We start from the raw sequence: 25,512 nt of genomic DNA on the forward strand, positions 1-25,512 counted from the left end.
GTTGGAGCATAAGCTTTTGTGGGCAAAGACCCACTTCGTCAGATGCATGACGAAGTGAGTCTTTGCCCACGAAAGCTTATGCTCTAACACTTCAGTTAGTCTATAAGGTGCCACAGGACTCCTCACCGCATTTGCAGATTCAGACTAACACGGCTACCTCTCTGATACTCGTCATCATTACTGAGCATCAACTTGGAAAAAAATCCCACAAAAGTCAGCAGTTTAAAAAATATTATTTATTTTCCATAGCATAGAAACTGTTATGACTAACAATTTTTATGCTATGGAAAATAAATAATATTAACATTAAACATCTAGACAAAAACTAATATAATGTATGGTATAATATAATAATAAAAATAATATTAACATTAAACATCCTGCCATATAAAACCACTTGAATGGAAGCTGATGTGTTCTTATCTGGGTCAAAATTTTTAAGACTCTGTCACCAGTTTATGGAAAATTCAGTGTAAAATTCTCATATAATAAAATGCAGTCACAAAAAAAGGAGGCAAACAATGGCAACATTCATTCATCAGCAAATCAAAAATAAATTCAGACTTATGATAAATTTAATCATTTCTACCTTCTCTTCGACTTACCTACAAACAGACAAGTGTACTTTTATTTTCCTTGCAGACAAGGCAATTACAATAAAACTTGCTTTTCTAGAATTGGACAAGAGATTAGACAGTTTATTCTGAAATCTAAATCTGGATTTTTAAAAAATCCAGAGCTAATCAAGTAGAAAATCATTTAAAATGTGAAAATCTATACTTTATAGAAGGTCTGACTATATATATATATATTCTCTTCACACAACCTTCACACACAGTGTAGGTGAAACTGGAGGTCCCTAAAAATTAAGTTCACAAATCTGCTTTTCAAAGAGGCTGTGAACATTTTTTTGATGTGGTGCTGTACAATTTTCTGTTATAGTTCAATGTTTGCTTTTCTGACAAGGATTACCCATAAAAACAGTAAGTCAGATTTCATAGTATTACCTGCCATGTATCTGGAATAAAATGCTGGACCCTGGGATCTCGATCTGTTCTCTCGTCTCGTAATAGGCAATGACCCATGTACTGTAGCTGAAACCGAGCTGCTCCCATGCCAACAGCATACTTAGAAATCTTTGCCTTCTCTTTTCTGTCATCCTCTGAAATCTGTAAATATTCAAAATTTTAACACAGCTTGTTTGTTTCTATTAATGATTAATTAATCTTTCACTCCTTAAAGACGCAATAATCTATCTAGGTCATTGCCTACAATAAAGAAAAGGATGTATATAAAATACGTTAGATTTTCTTGTTCTAGTTAAGCATCAAATTATTATGGTCTCACAGTACCAAGAAATTAAGAACTCTGAAGTTGATGGCAGGATCAGGACCTTACACAGTTGCATTAAGAAGCCTAGAAACTCTTGGACACTGTTTGATGTTGATGGTAATGAAGAGTTAAGGAGGTGATAAAAGTAGTGCTGAATGCAAGAGGCACCCAGTATCATACAGGATCAAGCCATTATTCAGACAAAGGCAATGAATGGGACAATAGCCTACATGCAGGAGTGATGTTATAGCTATTATAACATGGAACCAAAGATTCTAAATTTTGTTTGAAAGGTTTAACTTGTTTGTTATAAAATGCCCTCCTCCCCCTTCTTTCTTCTCCTTTCCTAGTCTTTAGTGTTATTACATAGGGTGTGTCTAGACTACCTAGTTTTGTCGACAAAAGTGGACTTTTGTCGACAAAACTATACCAGCGTCGACAGTACCGCTGAGTTCTGTCGACATAATGTCGACAGAACTCAGCAGTTTTGTCGACGCTGGTATACCTCATTTTACGAGGCATAACACCTTCTGTCAACAGAACTCTGTCGACAGAAGGTGTTATTGCCTGTAACATTGCGTCCAGACTATGGAGTTCTGTCGACAAAGCAGCTTGCTTTGTCGCCAGAACTCAATGTGTCTGGACGCTCTTTGTCGACGGAAGTTTTGTCGACAGTATCTGTCGACAAAACTTCCGTCGACAAAACGCGGTAGTCTAGACGTACCCATAGGGAGTCAGTAGCAAGTCCTATATTTAAGTGTCTACAATTTTGTTTTATAAAAGTTCTTGAGATCATTTCTTTGAGACTTTCTAACACCTCCATTGTTTGCAGTAGGCTTTCATATTATTATACAGTGGCTTATCTATCAAGCAGAAGTTTCTTTTTCTGCCCTTTAAGTTTGACAAATTTTGCTGACAGATTTTTAACATCTCCATTTCCCTTTTCTCATTTTTGTTCCTCAGGAAAATTGTGTAGCTCATAATAATTATAATAATTAAAGATGAACATTCTAGGATGAGGCAGCCACTAAAGCATGGTTGAAGTGCTGTTGGAGCTGTTGTAGGAGACGAATAGAGCCAGGCTTCACTCCTCCTTTCAGGTCTAGCATGTAACCCTCCTATATGCTATTTGGTAGAGGATGTAGGGGCAGAGGACAAAACAAACAAGCCCCTTAGTTCTAGCCCTTGACCCTTGTAGTCCATCCTTTTTGAAGGCAAGAAGTACATCAAGAGCTTCCCCTACTCCTGGATAGAGAAGGAAATGGGAAAGAGAGAGTTATCAAACCAACGTCCATCCATGATCACTCTTGGACCTAGCAAACCAACTTCCCTCTGAGGCTATGTCTCACTGCAGCCTTTTGTTGGCAGAGACAATGCAAATGAAGTGCTCATTAGCATTTGTCATGCTGTCATTTGCATAATCTCTGCCGATGCTTTTTGCGGAAGAGGTTTTTACGCAAAAACAAGCAATGTAGATGGGGCCGTTTTGAGCAAAAAAAACCTTTTGAGCAAGATCCAATCCAAGCCCTATACCCCAAGCTGCCAAGGCAGATGCCTTATCCATTGTGCCACTGAAGGACCCACCCCACCTCCACCACTTTCAGGGGTCCCCTTATCCTTCCTACCTTCCAGTGTTGCCAGCTCTATCCCTCTCAAGCTGGTGTGGTGGCTGAGTCTACAAACTCTCAATCTCGGAGTCAGGTGTAGGGGGGAGTTACGCAAAAAAGGGGGGGTTGCACAAAATGGCCTCGTCTACACTGCTTGGTTTTGTGCAAAAATCTCTTCTGCAAAAAGCATTGGCAGAGAATATGCAAATGACAGTGTGAAAATGCTAATGAGTGCTTCATTTGTATTGTATCTGCTGACAAAAAGCTGCAGTATAGATGTAGCCTGAGATAACTGCCTTCTCCAACTGCCAACTAATGTTGTGATGCCTGTTGGTAGAGCCCTGAAGGGATACATTGGTATATACTGCCACATTTTCAGAAATGATCCACAGATGTGGATACCTATGGATATAAAGCAGATATGTGCTATTTGCAGAGTTCTAGATGCAACGTTTGTATCTACATTCACTTCCACAAAAATGAACCATGGGTTTATGCATCCACAGCCACAGATGTGGATACCTGAGGATATAAAGCAGATATCTGTGGATTTGCAGGGCTCTACCTGTAGGTTAAGTGGTAGAAATATTGTGTAATGATGAAAGTTCAGGTGTGAATTAATGCTGCACAATGATATGCTTCTTCCACTTGCACATAATAGAATTTGTCCTTACCATTTTCCAGTGTTGTCTTCAAGTCGTCATGGTCAAGTCTAAGTCAAGTCTAAAGTCACTACAGTTCAAGTCTCAAGTCGAGTCTCAAGTCCCTAAAGTCACTTTCGAGTCAAGTCCCAAGTCAAATCTCAAGTCTTAATTTTAAAAATGTCAAGTCACTTTTGTACAAGCCATCAATATCAGCATTTTTGGACAATTTTTTCACCGAGTCGATTTAACAAAATTAGCGAGTCTCAAGTCACAAACAATGAACCCAAGTCAAGTCTCAAGTTGAGTCACCTAGGCGACTTAAATTAGACTCGAGTTCAAGTCGTGGGACTCGAGTCAACAACTGCTATTTTCTTTAAAAACACACTTAAGAAATGTTTTAAATAATCAAACTGTTAAAACAATGTTATGTAGGTGGCAAAAATCAAACGCTTGAAAGTTAGGAAATGACAGATTTACAGTTGCCTGTGCAATCATTATTTGGCCCTACTGTGCATATATATCACAATGCAGCTTTTACATTATCACATGTTTTATCATGGGCCTCTGCCTTACTCAGTTGCACAAAGTGTGCAAGGGTGCAGAAATAGGGGCAGTCATAAATCTGGTATCTCCTACATTTCAAGTACTTGACTTTGCAATCTAAATAGTATTTTTAATACAATTTTCTATGCTACTGTAAATATTCTGAAAAAATTATATGACCAAAACTACTGCAGAGATTAACTTACATGCATGTAGAATAGTAAAATTGTTATACAGACATTACCTGGGAAGAATCCAAAGTAGATGCTAAATTGTCAAATCCAAAGTATCTAAGGCATCTTACAATCTTTTGATAATCTGTCTTCTCCAATACATTTTTACATTTTTCCAGCAAGGAATGTGTTCTTTTCATTACTTCAACAGCTATATTTATATCTTTTACTCTCTTTCCTTAAAAAACAAAATATTGATAATCTCAATAAATTCAAAAATATTTTTGTTCATTTGAGAAGTGACAGAACCCTCCATACAAGAGCCAAATAAGCATCACAGCTGCATGGGCTCTGTGCAAATGCGGGTCAGGAGGATGGTCTCAGATCTCAGGTTCTAGCTCAAACTCAAACATCAATGGTGCAATTTTTAGGCCTTCAGCCTAAGCCCTTCAACCTGAGTCAGCTGACCAAGGCCAGCCACGGGTGTGCTACAGCTTTTTTATTACAGTACAGTTGTACCCTATATGATCATAATTTGATGTCATAGACAAGTTCTCAAGATTTTCTTGGAGGCAAAAGAATGAAAATGACTAAGAAGCAGTCCTGGTAAGGGATACCTTTGCAGACAATTTATGATTTATTTTAATCCCAGGCTGTGTGGTGAGAGACACATTCAAAATAGTTCAACTCTATGGAGCTTCAGGACAAGCTACAAAGCCCACTTCTTTCCACATTTTTCTACACATATATATGTACTGATGGCTGAAGTCTGGGCATTGAGAATTGGGATCTATAGCTAGAATGTTTTCTTTTCTGGAGGATGAAAGAGGGACAGAAACTACATATTTTTGTTTGCATTACTTGGCTTGTATTTTGAATTTAAGGCAAAGTTGTCTAGAGCTCTGGATAGGAGCTTTTAAATTTTATGTATACATCAAAATGCACAAAATAAAAAATATACTCTGAAGCATTACACATTTGCCTCCTTTCATGGACAGTGCTTGTAGGTGGGAGTTTGGAATTTTTTTAAAAAATCCTTTTTTGTTTACACCTCATTACCATGTTAGAACATGTGTACTGCTCTAAAAATATATTTATCAGGTGTCCAGATCTTGTATTTAATCATAGGGGAATATAATGCTACAGTGTGTTTGGAGTTTATCCTCTACACCATGATATGGGAGAATAGAAGATGGAAAGTGGGAACAGGGTTTGATGTTACCATAAATATATGTTTTCCATGATGATCCTCTCAGAATTTTGGTATTCTTCTTTTGCTCCTGTCACTTACTAAACCATTGTTGCCAGCTCTCACAAACTGGTCATGAAAATCCATGTTTGGGCCCTAGCTATATGTAGTTTCATAATGACATGAAAAGTTCTAGCCATCACACAGCTTTTAGTGTATATCTACAAAGCAGCATTATTTCGGAATAACTGACATTACTTTGAAATAACATAGTTACACAGCAAGCTGTTATTCCGAAATTATGTTGAGATGGAGGACTTCTTACTTCTACTAATGTAACCCTCATTTCAAAAGGAGTAAGGGAAGCGGAAGGAAGAGTGTTCTTCCTTTGACTTCCTTCTGTGTAGACAGTGCCAAAAGCCAGAGTAAGCTATTTCAACTTCAGCTACGGAATTGAAGTAGCTAAAGTTGCATATCTTAATTCTATTTTTGCCCTGCAGTGTGGACACGCCCTGAAAAAGCAAGCTGAGCAAGACTTTGATTAGTCTAATGAATGATAAGCTAAACTACAAACCCATAAACAATGAGTTCTAGACCCAGCTTTTTCCACTGAAAATTGTTTTGTACCTTCACAATCCATACTATGATCCATGGTTGGTGATTATCATTTACAGTGAACCCTCGTTTATCGCGGTAGATAGGTTCCAAACCCGACCGCGATAGCTGAAAATCCGCGAAGTAGGGACACCATATTTACGTATTTATTTACAGTGAGCCCTCGCTACTTCGCGGTTCGACCATCGCGGATTCACGTATATACATACGTAATGAAAAAAGTCCGCGAAGTCGTGAATCCGCGATGGTCGAACCGCGAAGTAGCGAGGGCTCACTGTATGCATTTCACAGGCAAAAGTAACAAAGATTGCACAAGGGCTTTTCAGAAAGACCTGAATCCAATTCACTACTATAACGGGGCCAAAGCTCTTCTTTGCAGCTGATTTTCCCTTTGATTCTCAGGCAATGGCATACGATATTCCAATTCATATGCCGTGAAATACTCTACCTTCTAACACAGATTTTGGATATATATATATAACTGTGAAATTCAGTCTTGCTCTACTTTGCGTAGAATTCCACAGACCTGATATGGTACACAGAACCTCAAAATGGATGCAATTTTTGTCATTATATGACTGGAAGCAGCAGCCAATTGGTGATCCTGTGCCCTCTGATACAAAACCAATTTAACAAAATCTGGAATGCCCTGATTATGGAAGACCGTGGGTATGTCTACACTTGTACCCTCTTTCGAAATAGGGATGCAAATGAAGACATTCGAAATTGCAAATGAAGCCGGGATTTAAATATCCCATGCTTCATTTGCATATTCGCATTATGGCACTATTTCAAAATAGCACTATTTTGAAATAAAATGCTCTGTGTAGATGCGTTATTTCGAGAGAAAACCCTTCTCTCGGAATAATTGTTAAACCTCATTTTATGAGGAATAAGGGTTATTCTGAGAGAAGGGTTTTCTCTCAAAATAACACGTCTACACAGCGCATTTTATTTAGAAAAAAACACTATTTCAAAATAGCACTATAATGCAAATATGCAAATGAAACGTGAGATATTTAAATCCCGGCTTCATTTGCAATTTCGAATGTCTTCATTTGCATCCCTATTTTGAAATAGGGTGCAGGTGTAGACATACCCCATTACAGTACACATAAGACACCAAAATGATGAGCTAAAATACCACATGGCAGATACATATTCCCTTCTCCATAGCCACACAAATCCCCTGAAAGATAGTCCAGATGCACACATTTCCTGTGCTAGAGGGTTACAGGCAGGCTTCTTGCACTCTCGTCCCCTGAATACTCACATCAGCTAGCCATGTACTCTTAAAACTAAAGCCCAATAACTTAAGATCGGCAAGTTTATTAGAATTTTCTTCTGAAGTATGAAAAGATGGCTGCTAACCCCTCCAAAAAGACCCAAATATGCTTTCACATACCTTGGTCTTTGCATTGTTCTAGCCACAGTTCAAAGCAAGTATTAAGTACTGTCATTTCTGCAGTACATTTCACAGAAGTGCTTTGACACTTCTTCAGAAAATCCTCTAGTTTACTTATTCCAGAGTTAAAATTCTCTTGTATTAGCTTTTCAATGGCAAGAGCATCCCATTGTTTCTGTTCTTTTCTTTCTTCTTCAGCTTTCATTCTTTTTTGGTTTTCCTCAATAATTATTTCTGCTTTAGTCTTCTGCCAATAAAATAAATATAATACATACATAAAACTTTACACTTTTATGAAATTTTAAAGAACAAATGCTAATGTATTACAAGTAATCTAATGCAACAAAGGTTGATGTGTGACTACCTTTAAGTAACTCACTGCTTAAAACTATTTATTAATCACTGTTCATCTGTAAATTGGCTTTTATATAAAACATCTTCAAAATAAATCAGTACTCAGTGGATTAATAGAAATTCCAATACTTTTTTTGGGGGGGGGTTACTCAGTAGTTTTATCTGATGGACATTTTCTTCACATTATGGCACAACCCTGATTTGTAAAGTTATTTTAACAATTATACATGGGAAAACACTAGTATTTCAATTTCCATGAACACTAAATACAGTGCTTGATTCTAAGCTTTTTTGTAATTTATGTAGTCATTTATTTGTATTGCAAGCACCCAGAGGTCCTAATCCTGGGATTAGAACCATATTGTTCTAGGTAGTGTACATAGATTTACTATATATTTTAGAGAGTTTGTCTATTTATCTGTCTGTCTCTTTGATCAAGAATGCCTCCTAAACAGTAAGAGGTAGGACAACCAAATTCGGTATATAGCTTCCTCTTATCATATCTTAAAGCAATGTAAGAGTTTGGTTGTTCCAGGAAAATTGGACATGCCTGGAAGGGGGATTGCTTCTCATAAAACCAAACAGAAAAGAAACAGAATCACCAAATCAAGTACAGTCCTCAAAATAGACGTAACTGAGTGAATGTTCAAAGAAACTGAACCACGATGAGCCAGAAAAATAGGATGAACCTGGAATATGATTGCTTTTCAATAAACCTTACAAAAAACAGATAAAACAGAAAAATTGGAGTTGTATGCTTTGGCACAGCTAAATTAATGCTTAAAAGGTTTGAAAACTAGCAGAAAATCTTATTGGAAACAAAATTGATTATAGCCCTTTTTTGTTAAAATATAACGAGTGATAAGAGTGTATAGGGATGAAGAAAAAATACACTTGATTGAAGAACAGAAAAATTGTAACCATTCCTTTTTTAAAGAAATCCAAAATAAAAATTAACTTTATAAAAATAACACTGTATTTTTGAAAAATACAATAATTTAAATAAAGTGTGTGCATTTCCCTTTTATTATTCAAAATCTCTCTCCCCTCCCCTTGAGTTAAGGACCCAAACAATGCTGGGTAAATCTGCTAGTATATTACAATAACGGATGGCCCCTGCCTGGAAAAATTGCAATTTAAGAGTGTTTCCATTGAAGGAAAGTGAATGCAATACTAACAGATCAGAAAAGTAGTATATTACACGTATTTTGCACAGGTGTGGATAATTACACAAGGTGCAAAGACCAATAAAAATCAGACCACGATTGCCGTATTTTAGCTGAAGAACACAGGATTAGGCCTATATAAAGTATTACTCAATGCAGAAATTGGAGATTCAGGCACTAAAGTATCAAGATAAGGCAACAACCATTTTTACTTTGCTATCTCTAAACTGTATTTGATTACAAACTATATCATACATTTCTAGATATACATTTACCTGTACTCATCACAGTATGGGCCTTAGTGCACTTTTTTGTTACTGTAGAGGTTGCAACATTAGGAGTGTGTCTAGACTACAGGGGTTTTTTTTTCGAAAAAGTGGCCTTTTTTCGAAAAAACTTCCCAAGTCTAGACTGCTGCCATGTTCTTTCAAAAGTTAATCGAAAGAATGTGGCAGTTTTTTCAACCACAGAAAACCTCGTTTTACGAGGAAGAACACTTTTTTTTGAAAGTGCTATTTCGAAAAAAGGCACTATGTAATGCAAACTGTATTTTTTCGAAAGAAAGCATCGAGACTGCCTGGGTGCTCTCTTTCAAAAAAGCGGCTTGCTTTTTCGAAAGTACTGGTTGTAGTCTAGATGCTCTTTTTCGAAAGAGGCTTGCAGTCTAGACATAGCCTAGGTTCTATAAGTAATCCTGGCCCCAGTGAAGTAATGAGAGTTTCTCTATTGGCTTTGTGAGGTCGGGATTTCACATGACATAATTATTTAACAATTAGGGACAAATGTTCAGTTGGTATAAATGGGCCTAGATCCATTGACGTCAGTGCAGCTATACCTCAGAAAGTGTGTAATGTTCTAGAAAGAAAAGACCAATCTTGCTTCAATGCTAAAAATGTTTTCAGTGTTGTAAAATTCTTGTTTCTGTTCTATCTGCAGGCTGCACAAATTCATCATTGTAGGCAGGTATTCCAAACAGGTAAGCCCCACTTACCCACTGACCACTACATAAATTTGTACAGAACAGCTGTTATAGCCTCACCCTATCATATCCTCCCCACCACTTTGTGTCTGCTACTCTTTCCTATTCTGTGCTAGTTTTTTTTTTTAAAAAAAGAGTATCTTATCTTATTCACTTTTTTGTTCATTGACATATTTGCCAGCATTTATCCGGAGTTATAGGAGCTTTATAATGTTTAGAGTAAACAATACTGTAACAGAATAATATCTTCAACATACTAGTAATACAAATCCTACTAATCCACCCATATTCCCCAGTCATTCAACCCATCTCCTCCCAAAGCATTTGGTATCTATTACATTAACTTTTTCTATTTCAATATCACCCTCACTTCTTGTTGTGTGATTTCTTATTCAAAAATATTAATGTTTCCTACTGCCAACACTTCCTGTGTGATAAATGTTAATTTTATTTGATTCTGAGGTGGCCAGTGCATCTGTCCCCTAAAAGTTATAAACCTACCAGTTACAGTACTTGCAGAGAGCAGCAATATAATAGTGTAAGTCTCTTTTTAATAAGACAAAAATGGTCTTCCCTTACCAATTATGAGCTTAGTCATTTATCCTGCAGTAAGGATCTACTCAGACAGAGTTCAATGCAGGATTTGGACGTCACTCAACTTCAAAACTCACACTTACTGCAGTGGCACCAAGATTGTGCCATTCATAAAATGGAAAGATGGACAATGAAATGTAGCAGGAGGGAACTCTTTCAGTAAGAAATGAGAGAAAATCCAGATATTCTAATTATTGGAAAAAATACAGAACCTTTACAATGGCAGAAAAAGAATAGTAGGAATTCCTCTACTAGATAGTTTAAAGCAAATTTTTAAAAATCACTACTGTGCAGTACATGCATAAAACAGTTAATATCATACTGATCTATCATATGGACATACTGTACAGGTCTTACATGATTTTTTTTGTGGTTCTTCGTGCCAGAATAAGCCTTCTTTGGAGTATCCAATTGGGTTACAATTGTTTTTGAAATGTTGCCTTCCAGTGATGATCCATAAAAGCGTAGAAAAGACTGCAACTTTTGATTATTTCGAAGGGCCCATGGATCTTTGCACATTGCTTCAAAATACACAAGTGATGTTATACACATATACAAGCTTCCAATCTCCCTCATTTCCCTGCCAACATACTTCCCTTCCTTTCATTTTTTGAATTTTGAAGAATGAAGGGTTTGTCTTCCCCTGCAAAAGTGCTTTAAAATGTCATGCCATTTGGTGCCATCTGCTCCAAATAACATTAGCAGATCTTTGTAATTGCCAGAAAGAGAACCAGTGGTGCTGTTTAGAAATAGATGGTTCCAATGGAGGATTCGTTTTTTACCTACTCATCATTTCAGAGCAGCAGCAAGGCCACATTAAAGCATATGGGCCATATAAGTATCAAGAATCTGTTGTAATGTCATGTTTGCCAGTACAGGCCTAGTATATCATCACTCTAAGTCACAATTTGTCAACTTGTCAGTTAAAATATTATGAGTCCTCCTCCTCAGAAGGTTGAGTGGACCAACTTCCTCCTCTGAAGCTTGAGGAGAATTCAGGGAGGAAGCAGGACAATCCCAGGCTCAGGAGAATTTAGGTATGAAGTAGTTCAACTCATTGTTCTTTGCTTTGTCCTCCAGGGAGCCACAGGTCTGCTGTTGAGTGGAGATGATAGAATCATAGCACTGGATGGAACTTTGAGAGATTTTCTAGTCTAGTCCCCTGCACTCATGGCTAGACTAAGTATTACAGTAGACTTCCAATAATCTGGCACTTTTGGAACCCAGGGGGTGCTGGATTATCGGATATGCCGGAGTATCAGGAGGTACTCCAGAAGGGGAGCTGTGACGGGTATGGGGGGGTCGGCAGGGAACGGCGCGGTATGGGGCAAACCCTCCACCGTTTTGCAGGGAGGCGGGGGAAGCCCCGTGCAGCCGCCGGTGACAGCAAGCGGCAGCGGCAACTTGGGGAAGTGGCGGGGCAGAGCAGCTGGGGTGCTGCCGGGTTGGTCCCGCAGTGCTGCCCCTCACCTGAGCAGCGCAGCGGGACCAATCCAACAGCACCCCAGCTGCTCTGCCCCACGGCTTCCCCAAGTCCGTCGCTCATCAGTTTTAGCAGCGGTGGATTTGGGGAAGCCATGGGGCAGAGCAGCTGGGATACTGCCGGGTTGGTCCCGCAGCACCACACAGGTGAGGGGCAGCGCTGCAGGACCAACCCGGCAGCACCCCAGCTGCTCTGCCCCATGGCTTCCCCAAGTCCACTGCTCGTCAGTTTCAGCAGCGGCAGCGGCGGATTTGGGAAAGCTGTGAGGAGCAGAGCAGCTGGGATGCTGCCGGGCGCCGAGCAGAGGGGTGAGGGGCGGCACTGCGGGACCAACCAGGAAGCACCCCTGCTGCTCTGCGCTGCTTCCCCAATTCCGCCGCTGGTCAGTTTCAGCAACGGCAGCAGCGGACTTGGGGAAGCGGCACGGAGCAGCTCCAATTGTCCAGCTGGCCGGAGCACTTCCGGGTTCCAGTTGGTGCTGGACTGTCAGGAGTGCTGGACCACTGGATGCCGGACAATTGGAGTTTTACTGTATCTAAACCATCCCTCACAGGTGTTTGTCTAACCTACTCTTTAAAATCTCCAATCATGAGAGATTCCACAGCCTCCCTTGGAAATTTATTCCAGTGCTTAACTATCCTGACAATTTGCTAATTTTTCCTAATGCACAATGTAGCCCACTCCTGCTGCAATTTAAGCCCATTGCCTCTTCTCCTATGGGCTACGTCTACACTGGCCCCTTTTCCGGAAGGGGCATGTTAATTTCAGAAGCCGTAATAGGGAAATCCGCGGGGGATTTAAATATCCCCCGCGGCATTTAAATAAAAATGTCCGCAGCTTTTTTCCGGCTTTTCTAAAAGCCGGAAAAGAGCGTCTACACTGGCCCCGATCCTCTGGAAAAAGCGCCCTTTTCCGGAGGATCTTATTCCTACTTTGAAGATCCTCCGGAATAAGATCCTCCGGAAAAGGGCGCTTTTTCCGGAGGATCGGGGCCAGTGTAGACGCTCTTTTCCGGCTTTTCTAAAAGCTGGAAAAAAGCGGCGGACATTTTTATTTAAATGCCGCAGGGGATATTTAAATCCCCCACGGATTTCCCTATTACGGCTTCTGAAATTAACATGTCCCTTCCGGAAAAGGGGCCAGTGTAGACGTAGCCATTCAGTACTTCTTGTAAAAATCTTTCATGCATTTGAAAACTATTATTGTCTCCCTTCAGTCTTCTTTTCTCCAAACTAAACAAACCTAATTTATTCAATTTTCCCTCACAGGTCATTTTCTAGACCTTTAATCATTTTTGTTGCTGTTCTCTGGACTTCTTCCAGTTTGTCCACCTCTTTCCTGAAATGTGATGCCCACAACTGGACACAATAGTCCAGTTGAAGCCTCTCCTCTAGCATACTCATGTAGTAGCAAGCATGATTTAATCTTAAATTCTGATAAATTCAGAATAATTATTTAGCATAATAGAAACAAAAACTGTAGAAGAAATTATATTATTAACATACTATAGAATTTTATTACAGAGCAACAAATTAAAGCTGACCCTACACTATGATGCGTGGTCATGGAAAAATAATAAATCTTGTCAATCAAATAGTGATTGATTTATATATGAAGAAGAAAACTGTTTAGCTGTTGCATTATTTTTAATGTGTACATTTTTGTGAAATGGCTACTTTTCACTTTTGCAAGTATTCATTAACCTATGGTATTGATCCTGCAAACAATTAAATAATTAAATAATTAAAGAAATATTTAACTTTAGGCATGTGAGTAGCCTTACTAAAATAATCTCAGCATTTCTCATTATTTCTAAATTGAGAAAACAGTACTTCAGACTCAAGTTGCTTTTTTTATATTTATTATCACTGTTTGTACTACAATAGCACCTCTGTGCTCCAATGAGGGACTGGAAATCTATTGAGCTAAGTACTACACACACTGAAAAGACTATTCTTACCCCAGTACACATTGATTCATTAAATTAGTGCAACTTTTAAATCACTGTCTGAAATTATAAAACTACATTGCTATCACTTTAGCTTTATCTGTATGGGGGGGGGTCTTATATTTTACCTTGAGAACTGGACTTTGTTCTGTCATAATCATCACTAAGAAGCTTTCCTGAATGCCAGTGTCGAAGTTCATCAAATTCTTTTTGTTTAATGAGTGAAGTAACAGCAGAGTCATCACTAACAATAAAAGACACATCAATAATGTATATTATTTCCAGTATTTTTTTTCTCCAAAAATACATGTTTTAAAGTACATATCACATCAGTAGGTTGCTGGGCTGATAGAACTTATGTAGAATAATATAAAATGGTGAACAAGCAATTGTAAAAATATAAACTATTTAAGAGTCTGCAGGTAAAATCCCAACTCTACTGAAGTTAAAGAAAAATTCCTAATGACTTCAGTGAGGCCAAGATTTCACTCTGTAATTCCAATGAAGCAGCAATACATAACTATCAGCTTACTTTAATCAGCACCTGAATTCCTACCTTACAAGATATTTAGGGTGATTCCATGTCTCTTATGTGTGAAACTCACCCCAGTACAATGCTGCTACATATTGTTGCACACCACCTAACTGACTCTTTCCCATCCCAGGTGGTCTCAGTTCTATCTATATTTAGAAAATGTTGCTAACTCTTGTTTAAAGGAACTGATGTTTGAAGCAATTGGAGTCCAAGTATGGACATGATTTTGGCAACTGACGTCTTCTACAGTACCTTTTTGGGAGCAAGTCTAATCGACAAGCCAAAGCTCCCAACATGGTTTACACTGGCAGCCTGATTTGACCCTCTTTTAATCCAGGCTAAATTCAGTTGACACTCTTCAAATTTGGTCGGTCTTTGGTGGTCAGAGAATGGAGGAATGTGTGTCACATTTTAATAATATAATTCTGTTATGTATCAGTTATTATATCGTACACATCACGATAGTATCCAAGTGTCTTCCAGTAGTGTGTTGTTAGGTGACCAATATCTGTCACTTGTGGTTTGTTCCTCTCTTGTATGATACCAACTAGCGGTAATTTGTATGTGCAATATAGTGATTTTGTTTCGGAAAGGTTTCGAGGGGTGGTGTTGGTTGTTTGAATAGTTTGAAGGAGGTTAATTTACACACTGCTATGTGTTTATAAAGGAGAAGGAAGACCAAAGAAATGTGTCTTGTACTTAAAAGGGAAGGTAATGCGGTCTCCGATGGCCCTTCATTCCTTTGGGAATTCATTCCACAGTTTCAGCTCAGTCCCTGAGAAAACCTCATATTCTGTGTAGATAAGCGGTTTTCATTCCAGAAATTTTGGGTATGTATTATAAGTGTGTGTGTGTGTGTGTGTGTGTGTGTGTGTGTGTGTGTGTATGAGACAGACAGACAGACATGAAACTCACATGCACATGTTTATGAGCTAAACTGTATAAATAGGGAGAACAGTACCCAAGACCATTCTGTAATATACAGAAATACTATTATATGCTTCTCTGTTATTTCAATATGTTTTGTTTGTTTGTTTTTACACTTTAACTCACACTATTTTCACTTCTTATATTTTTAATTAATATTTTGAAAATGTTGGTTGGGATGTTTGATACCAAATTATGAAAAGAAAAATATAATGAAAATTCCTAGAACATGACAAAACCATGACACCTAATGATTTAATCTTATATACATATTCAGAAAAAGAAAAAAGTAATACAGACACATACCTTTTTAAAAATGGTAGGCTACTTAAAATATCTCCAGCAAATTTTTCCACCATCGTGGATGTCATGGGTATAAGCCCTAGATTAGGAATCTTCTTGGATTCTTTTCAATTTGAAAAAAAGATAATTCTTCAAAAGTCAACTATAGTAAAGCATTTACTGCAGCATCTTAAAATAACGTTCAAATGCAATTTCAGTAAAGCACAATCAAAACATTCTTCATGCAAGAGAAAGCAGTACTAAAATAAGTCTCTGCTGATTTATTGAACAAAATATCCAGGAAGTGTTTTGATTAATGTTATTGCTCTGTGAAACAGAGGTTCCATACTGCACTGAACTAATTTCTTCCAGCTAAAATTTTCAAACCTAGAATTTAAAATAAGGCCTTTATATTTATACAAATAAAAGTGGCCTGGTTTGCAATGGGAGTTGTAGATGCTCATCACCTTTGAAATCCAAGCCTCTTTGTTCTATTTAGAATCTTAGGCTACTTTTATTGTGTTATTTTTATTTTATTTTATGTAGGAGCCTAATTTTAGCTACTCAGATTTGAAAATTTTGGCCTCTATAATTTACACTCTTGCTTGACCAAGCACAAAGAGAAGTGCAGACTATTTCACTTACTTGAACCTGATGTTCACTTTTTCTTAGTAAAAAGTCCCTTATAATTTCTACTTATCATTTTTGCTTGACTGAGCACAGAGAGAAGCAGACTGTTTCACTTATACATAAGTAGAAATTATAAGACTTTTTTCTAGGAAAAGCAAAAGGAAAACTGAAACAACTAGTGGAACAGTTTGCAATTTAACCTAATATAGCATTAAAGTCCTCTCCCCACTTTTAGTAATTTACGTTGCTTGTGTTTTATTCGATGTGACACAAGAAATATAAATAATTTAAATATAGACTGAATTAATTACCTGTTGTTTTCCAAATTAATTTCTCACGGTAGTTTCTTTCAGTTCTATTTATTTTCTTTTTTTGCTGGTCTTTTAATATTTGCCAACATTCATATCCTTAATGGTAACTGCATATACTTTTGATGGTGTTATAATCTCCAAAGGTGAACAAGTGAGTACGAATGCGTGCATTCTTCTCTGACTATTATTTTCTGTGCCCTCCTTTTTACTGTCACTTTTAATGTAATGAATACTATGGACAGGAATATGTCCTTTAGGGTAGACCATGATACACAATATCACAAAGACCTCCCTTGTAAACAAAAGGAATACAGCTATCACATAACAATGTATGTATGCTATAGCTAATTCTTTTACTGTCCCTACCCTCTCTATTTTCTCACTCTCAGGGTATGTCTACACTACAAACTTAATTTGAACTAACAGACGTAAGTTCGAATTAACTTTGATAGGCGCTATACTAGCAAACCGCTAGTTCGAACTTAATTCGAACTAGGTAAACCTCATTCCACGAGGACTAACGCCTAGTTCGAATTAAGTAGTTTGAATTAAGGGCTGTGTAGCCACTTAATTCGAACTAGTGGGAGGCTAGCCCTCCCCAGCTTTCCCTGGTGGCCACTCTGGGCACCACCAGGGAAACTCGTATGCCCCCCTCCCGGCTCCGGAGCCCTTAAAGGGGCACAGGCTGGCTACGGTGCCCGTGCCAGGTGCAAGCCTGCCAGCACCCAGCCAGCAGACCCTGCACCTGGCACAGCTCAAGCCAGCCACCAGGTCTGCAAGAGGCGGGCGCCAGCCTGGTCTAGAGCAGACATCATGGACCTCATCCACAACCTCCGCACTAGGCACAGGAAAGCGGCCGTCTAGGGCAGGAGAGCTGCCAGCCTGGCTACCCAGGAGCAGGTTTGCATAAATATCAAGGTGGTCCAGTGAGACACCCGACCCTGAGCCCTGAGCTTACAATGGCTGTACTGGGTCAGACCAAAGGTCCATCTAGCCCAGTAGCCTGTCTGCCGACAGCAGCCAACACTAGGTACCCTGGAGGGGATGGACCGAAGACAATGACCAAGCCATTTGTCTTGTGCTATCCATCACCAGCCTTCCACAAACAGAGGCCAGGGACACCATTTCTACCCCCTGGCTAATAGCACTCCATGGACCCAACCTCCATGACTTTATCTCACTTCTCTTTAAACTCTGTTCTAGTTCTAGCCTTCACAGACTCCTGCAGCAAGGAGTTCCACAAGTTGACTATTTGCTTTGTGAAGAAGAACTTTCTGTTATTAGTTTGAAGCCTGCTACCCATTAATTTCATTTGGTGTCCTCTAGTCCTTCTATTATGGGAACTAATGAAGAACTTTTTTTATGCACCCTCTCCACACCACTCATGCTTTTATAGACCTCTATCATAGACCCCCTCAGTCTCCTCTTTTCTAAGCTGAGAAGTCCCAGTCTCTTTAGCCTCTCTTCATATGGGACCTGTTCTAAACCCCTGATCATTTTAGTTACCCTCCCCTCTCCCACCCCCTCTCTTCCCCTCTCCCACCTCCTTTTCCCAGTCTCCCCGAGTTTTGTTCAATAAAGAATATCTATTTTTGACCACTCGTGTCCTTTATTTTGTACATCAGGAAGGGGGGTTAGAGAGGGGTAAGTGGAAGGAGGTGAGGGAGGAATGGAGTACGAGCACCCGATGGGGAGGACTGTGGTGGGTCTGTGGGCTCCTTGAGTCTGTGAAGCTCTCCTGCAGCCCCCCGATTGACCTCCCTCCCCAGATGGCAGCCTGCGGCAAATGCAGCCAGGCTGACGGCCGAGTGCTGTGATGTGCCGAGTGTGGGCACTCAGGGCACTCCAAGCCAGGACTGTTTGCTGTCCCTCATCGAGTTAGACAAGCGAGCAGGGAACCCCTGAGAACTGTCTGTCCGGGTTGGGGGTCGGGTCCCTTTAAGCACAGCCCTCGGCTAGCCTGAGGCAGCAGCTCCACGCTCTAAGTCCTAATCTCATGCCCTGCCGGCACTGCTTCCAGCCATCCTTAACCCTGGTTCAGGGTCCACTCAATGTGGACATGCTAGTTCGAATTAGAAAAATGCTAATTCGAACTAGTTTTTAGGTCTAGATGTACTAGTTTGAATTAGCTTAGTTCCAATTAACTAATTCGAATTAAGTTAGTTCGAATTAGTGCTGTAGTGTAGACATACCCTCAGAGACCTTAGGGGAAAGGCCAATCCTTGCCTACAGACAACCTCCTAACCTCAAACAAATTCTTTCCAGTAACTACGCAATGCACCTCCATTATAACCATCCAGGAACCCACCCTTGCAATCAGCCCTGGTGTCAACTCTGCCCACACATCTACACTAGCGATTTCATCCCTGGACCCAACCACATCAGCCACCAAATCAGAGGCTCATTTAACTGCACATCCACTAATGTGATCTATGCCATCAAATGCCAACAATGCCCCATTGCCATGTATATTGGCCAAACTAGACAGTCTCTACAGGAAAGAATTAATGGACACAAATCAGATATCTGAAAAGGCAATACACAGAAACCTGTTGGAGAACACTTTAATCTGCCCAGATACTCATTATTGGATCTCCAAGTCACCGTGTCATTTCAGGCCAATTCCACAAGCCAAATACACAGGGAAGGATTGGAACTTAACTTAATTTACAAATTTAATTCTTTTGCAACTGGAATGAACAGGGACATCAGCTTACTCGCACTCTGTCTTCCACATCCTAATGACTTAACCAACCAACCAAACAATGGAGGTGCTAATTGTTCTTATCAGCCTCTTGTAACTATTTGAACTATTTACTCACAGTCTCTCTCCCCCCTCCTTTTTTCCCTTCTTCCTCCCCCCACTCTCTTCCCTTACTTATTCTTGGATCTGGACTTCTAATATTCCAGTCATCTGAAGAAGTGGGTTTTGCCCACGAAAGCTCATGATACCATCTACATTTTGTGTTAGTCTTTAAGGGGCTACTAGACTAGTTGTTGTTTTTAGGTTTTTCTTTTTCTTCTGTCCACCAAGGCTGCGTCTAGACTGGCAAGTTTTTCTGCAAAAGCAGTTGCTTTTGCGGAAAAACTTGCCAGCTGTCTACACTGGCCGCTTGAATTTGCGCAAGAACGCTGACGATATCATGTAAGATTGTCAGTGTTCTTGCGGAAATACTATGCTGCTCCCGTTCGGGCAAAAGCCCTCTTGCGCAAATGCTTTTGCGCAAAAGGGCCAGTGTAGACAACGCGGTATTGTTTTGTGCAAAAAAGCCCCGATCGTGAAAATGGCGATTGGGGCTTTCTTGCGCAAAACCATGTCTAGATTGGCACGGACACTTTTCTGCAAAAAGTGCTTTTGCGCAAAGGCGTCTGTGCCAATCTAGACGCTCTTTTCCACAAATGCTTTTAACAGAAAAACTTTTCCGTTAAAAGCATTTGTGGAAAATCATGCCAGTCTAGACGCAGCCCTTGTGTCTTTGTGCTACTTAGGCCTTAACTTCACTGCTTTAAAAAAGAAAAAGGCATTTCTTACCTCAGGATAACTAATGTGAGTGAGCTATCCCAAGGAAGAAACAGTGAAGACAAGTCACATTAGTTTTTATAGGAACATAAACTAGAGTAATACAATCATAGAAATGGGCTGGGAAGAACTGCAAGAGATCAGGTGAGGTCAGCACTACATCTCCCCTTTCTCTCACCTAGTAAACTAAGGTACTTTATTTTCACTATGTTTAACCCATACATGATTAATATGCATTGTTCTACAGAAGTAAGATACATGCCTTTTTTTTTAGCAGTGAAGACAAGGCTTTACTACAGTGATCCTCAATGTGTCTCCCAATTGCAAAACACTCAGAACTATTTCTCCAGCTTCAGTTTCCTGACAGAATGAATGTCGAAGTAAGTAAATAACTAGCTAAAGACAATTTGACATATTTTACTACTACTTCTCTTCATGAAGAGTTTGCATTCGTCCTGCAATTTTCTTGAATATATAGAACTGAACATGTAATTTATTTAATTAGGGACAGGTCATTGTGAATATCCAGGATGATTAGATATGTTAGTTGATTTTGTTTGAATACAGGGTCATATGAGGTTTTGTCCCACTAACTGAATTGGCCTAGCTCTTAAAATAGTGTTCTTGTGTGATTATTTCTTTCCTAATTCAGAATTCACTTTCTTTGAAATCACCATTTTCACAGACACAACTGTCTACATGACTCACATTTGTGAGACAGGAGCTCCAAAAGGGTGTGAATAGAGTCATAATTTTCATTTTAAAATCCCAATCAACTTTTTAAGTATTTTCCCAGCTATATATATATAAGCCTCCATACCAGTTCCAATTATGTCTCTGATTAAATACATGCAAGAGCTTGGTCAACTCAATATTTTAAAAGATTGTTGTTTCCACTAAGCAGTAAGATTTCTTCCAAATATGTCACCAGATTAAGCAGACTGTTTTGTTCATGGAGGAACCATATATCTTCAGTTGAACAAAGCCTTAATAAATACAGTTTTAAAATCATGAGTTAAAATAAAAACATAGTGTAACTTTTGAAGATTGCTACTATGGTACCTCTAGCTGGTGAAGCTCTCTTTTCAAGAAAAGATGTAGACGTTCTCCTCAGAGGCAAAGAGTTTCCATCATCATTTCCAGCTAGTTTTGATATGACACTCCACATATACTCATACTCTTTCTTAATTTTTTCTCCCATATCCAAGTTTAAGCCTAAGAAGTAATGTAGAGCGAAAACAAATATTTTTCTATACAATATTTTCTTAAAAACATGATTTCTTTAATTTTTTGCACACTGCAGTATCAGTGACAGAATTGAGGACTTTTGAAAATTCAGTACAAGACACAACATTGAAGTGGCAAAAAAGTTATGTTTGTTAGAGCATATCTACACAGCAGGACTAAAGCCGAAATAAGTTACGCAACTTGAGGTACGTCAATTGCGTAGCTTAGGTTGAAATAGCTTATTTCAGCTTTTGGTACTGTCTATACAGCAAGAAGTCCAAGAAAGAGCACTCTTCCTCTGACTTCCCTTACTCCCCATAAAATGAGGATTACAGGAGTTGGAGTAAGAAGTCCTCCAGCTCAATTTTATTTTGACATTATGTCAAAATAATGGCTTGTAGTGTAGACATGGACTATGTTATTTCGGAATAACGTTAGTTATTCCAAAATAACACTGCTGTATAAACGTACCCCTACAGAATAACACCACACATGCCTTGCACTCCCAAGCCTTGTGTTCAAGCATTTAGAAGCAAGCAGGACTACTTGCCCAGTTATTCCTTCCCTGAACCAGGCAGGAAGAGAGTATAGAAGAAGGGGAGGGGAATTGTGGAATCATGACTACAACCATCATGTGCTTGCAGGAGTTGCTGAATCAGTAGAGAAATCTGGGAATAGGGATAAGAACAGTAATTTACTGCTGTTATAGGCAATAGTGAGCTTCTATCCCATGTACTCATCTACCCCAGGAATGAGGAAGAAGCAAAGGAGGAATTCTGAAGCATATGACTAATGTCATAATCTAATATTAATTACAGTAATATTACATGAACTGTTTAATTGTTAGATTAAAAATTAGATTATGTTGAAAAACAAATATGTGAAGAACCAAATATGAATGTAGTACCTTGCTTATTTTCTACTTCATAGTAATATGCAACATTCTTCCACAAAAGATCATCACTTAAATCAGGCAAGTGAGTGAAACCCACTTTCCGTAGATTTTCAGTTGTCAAGTGTTTTAGAAGAAAAAATTCACAAACTTTATGCTAAAAGGTAAAAAAGTAAATAGGATGAATACATAAAATTACCATCTGTGTCAGGTACTCAAAGCAAGGAAAACCTTTTTGGGGTCTCGCCTGAAGACTTCGGCTCCAGTTTCAGATGAGAAATGCACTTTTTGTACCCATGTAAGCTCATGATACCATCTACATGTTTTGTTAGTCTTTAAGATGCTGCTAAAATATTCATTGTTTTTTAAGTTTGTCCTTTTTCTTAAATTACCCATCATTAATTTTTTTATGATCATAAAGGTCTGAATCAGGGGGAGGGAACCTTTTGGGTCAGGTGCCACTAATCCACAGAGATATCAGTTGGGGGCTACACAGAAGTGAGAAGCAAAAAAAAAAACCACACACATGTAGAAAAATCCAATTAAAAACCCCTCTTGACATGGTGTGATGTTCTTTTTTTTTTATTTCAAATTTTAGTGTGATGGTTGAGTTTGCTTTTCCTTGCCCAGTTGTGGCCACCCCTTCATCCCTAAAGACACCCTATGCAGGGAAGTGTCTGGGTGGGAGTTTGCCTTCCATCCCACTCCTGCAAGGGATTCCTCCCTTCCCCACACACCTTAAATGTTAAAGCGGCACTGCTGGAAGCATGTGGCCACCCTGTGAAGAGTCTGGGAGAAGCTGGCCCGCTATGTCCTCCCCCATGCAGGAAAGAGATTCAGGGGGTTCCCTTCCCTCCCACTCAGGAAACGAACCAGAAGTGTCCACCCATGCTGCAGGGGAGCCTGGGGGAAGTTTTTAAAACAGCCCCTGGAATCCTCCACAGCATTTCATGGCCGCTGGACACACCCCTCCCCTCCAACCCAGGCAGAATTAAATTTTTGGTGGACACCCCCGTACCTAGGTCTGAATAGCTGTTAAACAAATCCATGTACTTAGTCTGCTTATACGAAAAGTAAGTATAAAGCAGAACATTAGGAAAGAAACCCCCACTTGGAGGGTGAGAGACTCTGGGATCACTCTCTCTGCTTCAATCACTCTTAAATTATTTGTCCATCATGGAACAGCTTCAACAGGAGAGAATGAGGAAGGGCTCCTCCAAATAACCCATGAATCAGGGGTTAGAGCACTTACACGAGTAGTGGGAAATCCTAGTTCAAAGCCTTTATCTGCACTTGGCAGCATGGGGAGAACTGAACCTGTGTCTCCCACATCCTAGGAAAGTGTTCTCATTCCTTGGTTGAAAATTATAAGGTGTCCTCTTACTCCCTTCCACCATTTTGTGTGGCTTGACATAGGCTCCTAATTCAGTTCCTCAATAAATGGCTGAGGCACCTAAGTTGCCTGATTCCAAACAGCAGTTTTCCTTTCAGGGATCAGTAAACAAAGATGGGTACTTCCCTGCAGCCTGGACGTAGGTACGGATCTTTGACAGAGGGGCAGGTCTTAGCATACACAACTCTCATCCACATCTATCATGTCTCCTTACCTAGCATGTTGGCTTTTGTGGATCACATTCTTAAACTCCTATCTCCCTCCATTTATGGTACTGGAATTCTAATACATAACTCAGCTTTATGGATCTCGGTGGTGTTTCTGTGCTTTCTAGGCACCTAAAAGTTAAGCTTTGTGACATTCAGATGTAAGTCCCTTCAAGAATCCCACTCCTTGTGTCTTTTGTTAATATTTAAGAGCTAAAAGTACAAATAATGAAAAATGCAATGCCTACCATTTGTATAAATGTGGAAGCTTGTTTACTCCAGTGGTTACTGATTAATCTAACCCGAGCTCGTTGTGAAAGAGGTACATGGAAAAGAAAAGCCACACTGAGGCAATACATCCTGATTAGGTCTTCTGCTTCTTTTGGTGGTGTTTCCCTACTCTTCTCCTGTATAAATACAAATAAAAAAGTATCATGCCTACATGCAACCTATTTTGCAAATCATATTTTGAAAAGCACTTCAGTCTGATCTTCCATTTTGCATCTGCTATTTGACAGACATAATTACAAACGTGTAGAATTGCTCTTTTAGACTAGCTGATTTTGTGAATGCATTCATTCTGACTTCAGCTATAGGCATGATCAAGTAGCTACACTCATGAATGAGGTTAATCCCCAATTATTTTGCTTTTACAACACTGTATCTAATTATTTGTGTCTGAAAAAAAGTAAGTGCAAAATTCAAGGCCACCTCTATAGCTTTGGACAATACACAGAATCACAGAATCATAGTACTGGAATGAACCTTAAGAGGTCATCAAGTCCAGTCCCCTGCACTGACAACACAACTAAGCACCATCTAGACCAGGGGTTCCCAACTTGGGGTACGTGTACCCCCAGGAGGTACGAGAAGCTTGTCAATAGGGTACAGGGAATATGTGGTAAATAACTAGACTATCCTAATTGAAATATTCCAAAAGTAGTAGTGTTAGTGAAAAAAGTTGTGGATTCTAGAGTCTAGAATTTATTTCCTTTCATATTGAATAGGGGGTATGGGAAGGTTTACTAAAAGCAAAGGGGGTACTGAGACCAAAAAGGTTGGGAACCCCTGATCTAGACCATCCCTGACACGTGTTTGTTTAACTTGCTCTTAAAAACCTACAATGACAGAGATTCCACAATCTCCAAAAGCAATTTATTCCGGTGCTTACCCACCCTGACAGTTAGGATTTTTGTCCTAATGTCCAACCTAAACCTCCCTTACTGCAATTTAAACTTACTGCTTCTTGTCTTATTCCCAGAAATTAAGGAGAATTTTTCTCTCTCCTTGTAACAACCTTGCAGGTACTTCTTAAAGGTGGGTATGTAAAAGACCACATTATATGTAAGTAAAGGTGGGTCTACCCATAACATACTTCACACAAGCAAGAACATTAAAAATCAAGAAAACTATCTCCCTACTCCTGTACCAGAAGACAATGACTTCACCAATTGCATAACTAGTACATACAATAAATTACACATCATTACCTTAACTCTGCCCCTATGAGAATGTCAGACATTCAGAACCTCTTACCCCAGATGTACACACTGGAGT

At 39.3% G+C, this 25,512-nt stretch overlaps 1 protein-coding gene and 1 long non-coding RNA gene across 6 annotated transcripts in view; one reads left to right on the forward strand and one right to left on the reverse strand.

Annotated features, from left to right (window-relative positions):
• Window positions 1-20,616, forward strand: part of LOC142829619 (uncharacterized) — a 40,978-nt gene extending 20,362 nt beyond the window's left edge. Inside the window, exons 2-3 of the long non-coding RNA XR_012904210.1 lie at window positions 9,965-10,004; window positions 20,512-20,616. This is a non-coding gene — a long non-coding RNA (uncharacterized LOC142829619). The remainder of the gene's footprint in view (window positions 1-9,964; window positions 10,005-20,511) is intronic.
• Window positions 1-25,512, reverse strand: part of DDX60 (DExD/H-box helicase 60) — a 215,643-nt gene that overhangs the window by 176,258 nt on the left and 13,873 nt on the right. For 4 of the 5 annotated variants that reach the window (XR_012904205.1, XR_012904203.1, XR_012904202.1 and 1 more), the window contains exons 8-16: window positions 24,204-24,362; window positions 22,372-22,513; window positions 21,300-21,452; window positions 15,801-15,900; window positions 14,161-14,276; window positions 10,959-11,122; window positions 7,509-7,755; window positions 4,371-4,537; window positions 1,008-1,169 (exon numbers count right to left, since the gene is read on the reverse strand). Coding sequence is in view for 1 of the 5 variants with exons in the window: in XM_075930185.1 (XP_075786300.1) it covers window positions 1,008-1,169; window positions 4,371-4,537; window positions 7,509-7,755; window positions 14,161-14,276; window positions 21,300-21,452; window positions 22,372-22,513; window positions 24,204-24,362 (1,146 nt within the window). In the remaining 4 variants the exon portion in view is untranslated. The remainder of the gene's footprint in view (window positions 1-1,007; window positions 1,170-4,370; window positions 4,538-7,508; window positions 7,756-10,958; window positions 11,123-14,160; window positions 14,277-15,800; window positions 15,901-21,299; window positions 21,453-22,371; window positions 22,514-24,203; window positions 24,363-25,512) is intronic. The other variant, XM_075930185.1, reaches the window with a different exon arrangement.

Source organism: Pelodiscus sinensis, chromosome 5, assembly GCF_049634645.1.
Source record: "Pelodiscus sinensis isolate JC-2024 chromosome 5, ASM4963464v1, whole genome shotgun sequence".
NCBI lineage: Eukaryota > Metazoa > Chordata > Testudines > Trionychidae > Pelodiscus > Pelodiscus sinensis.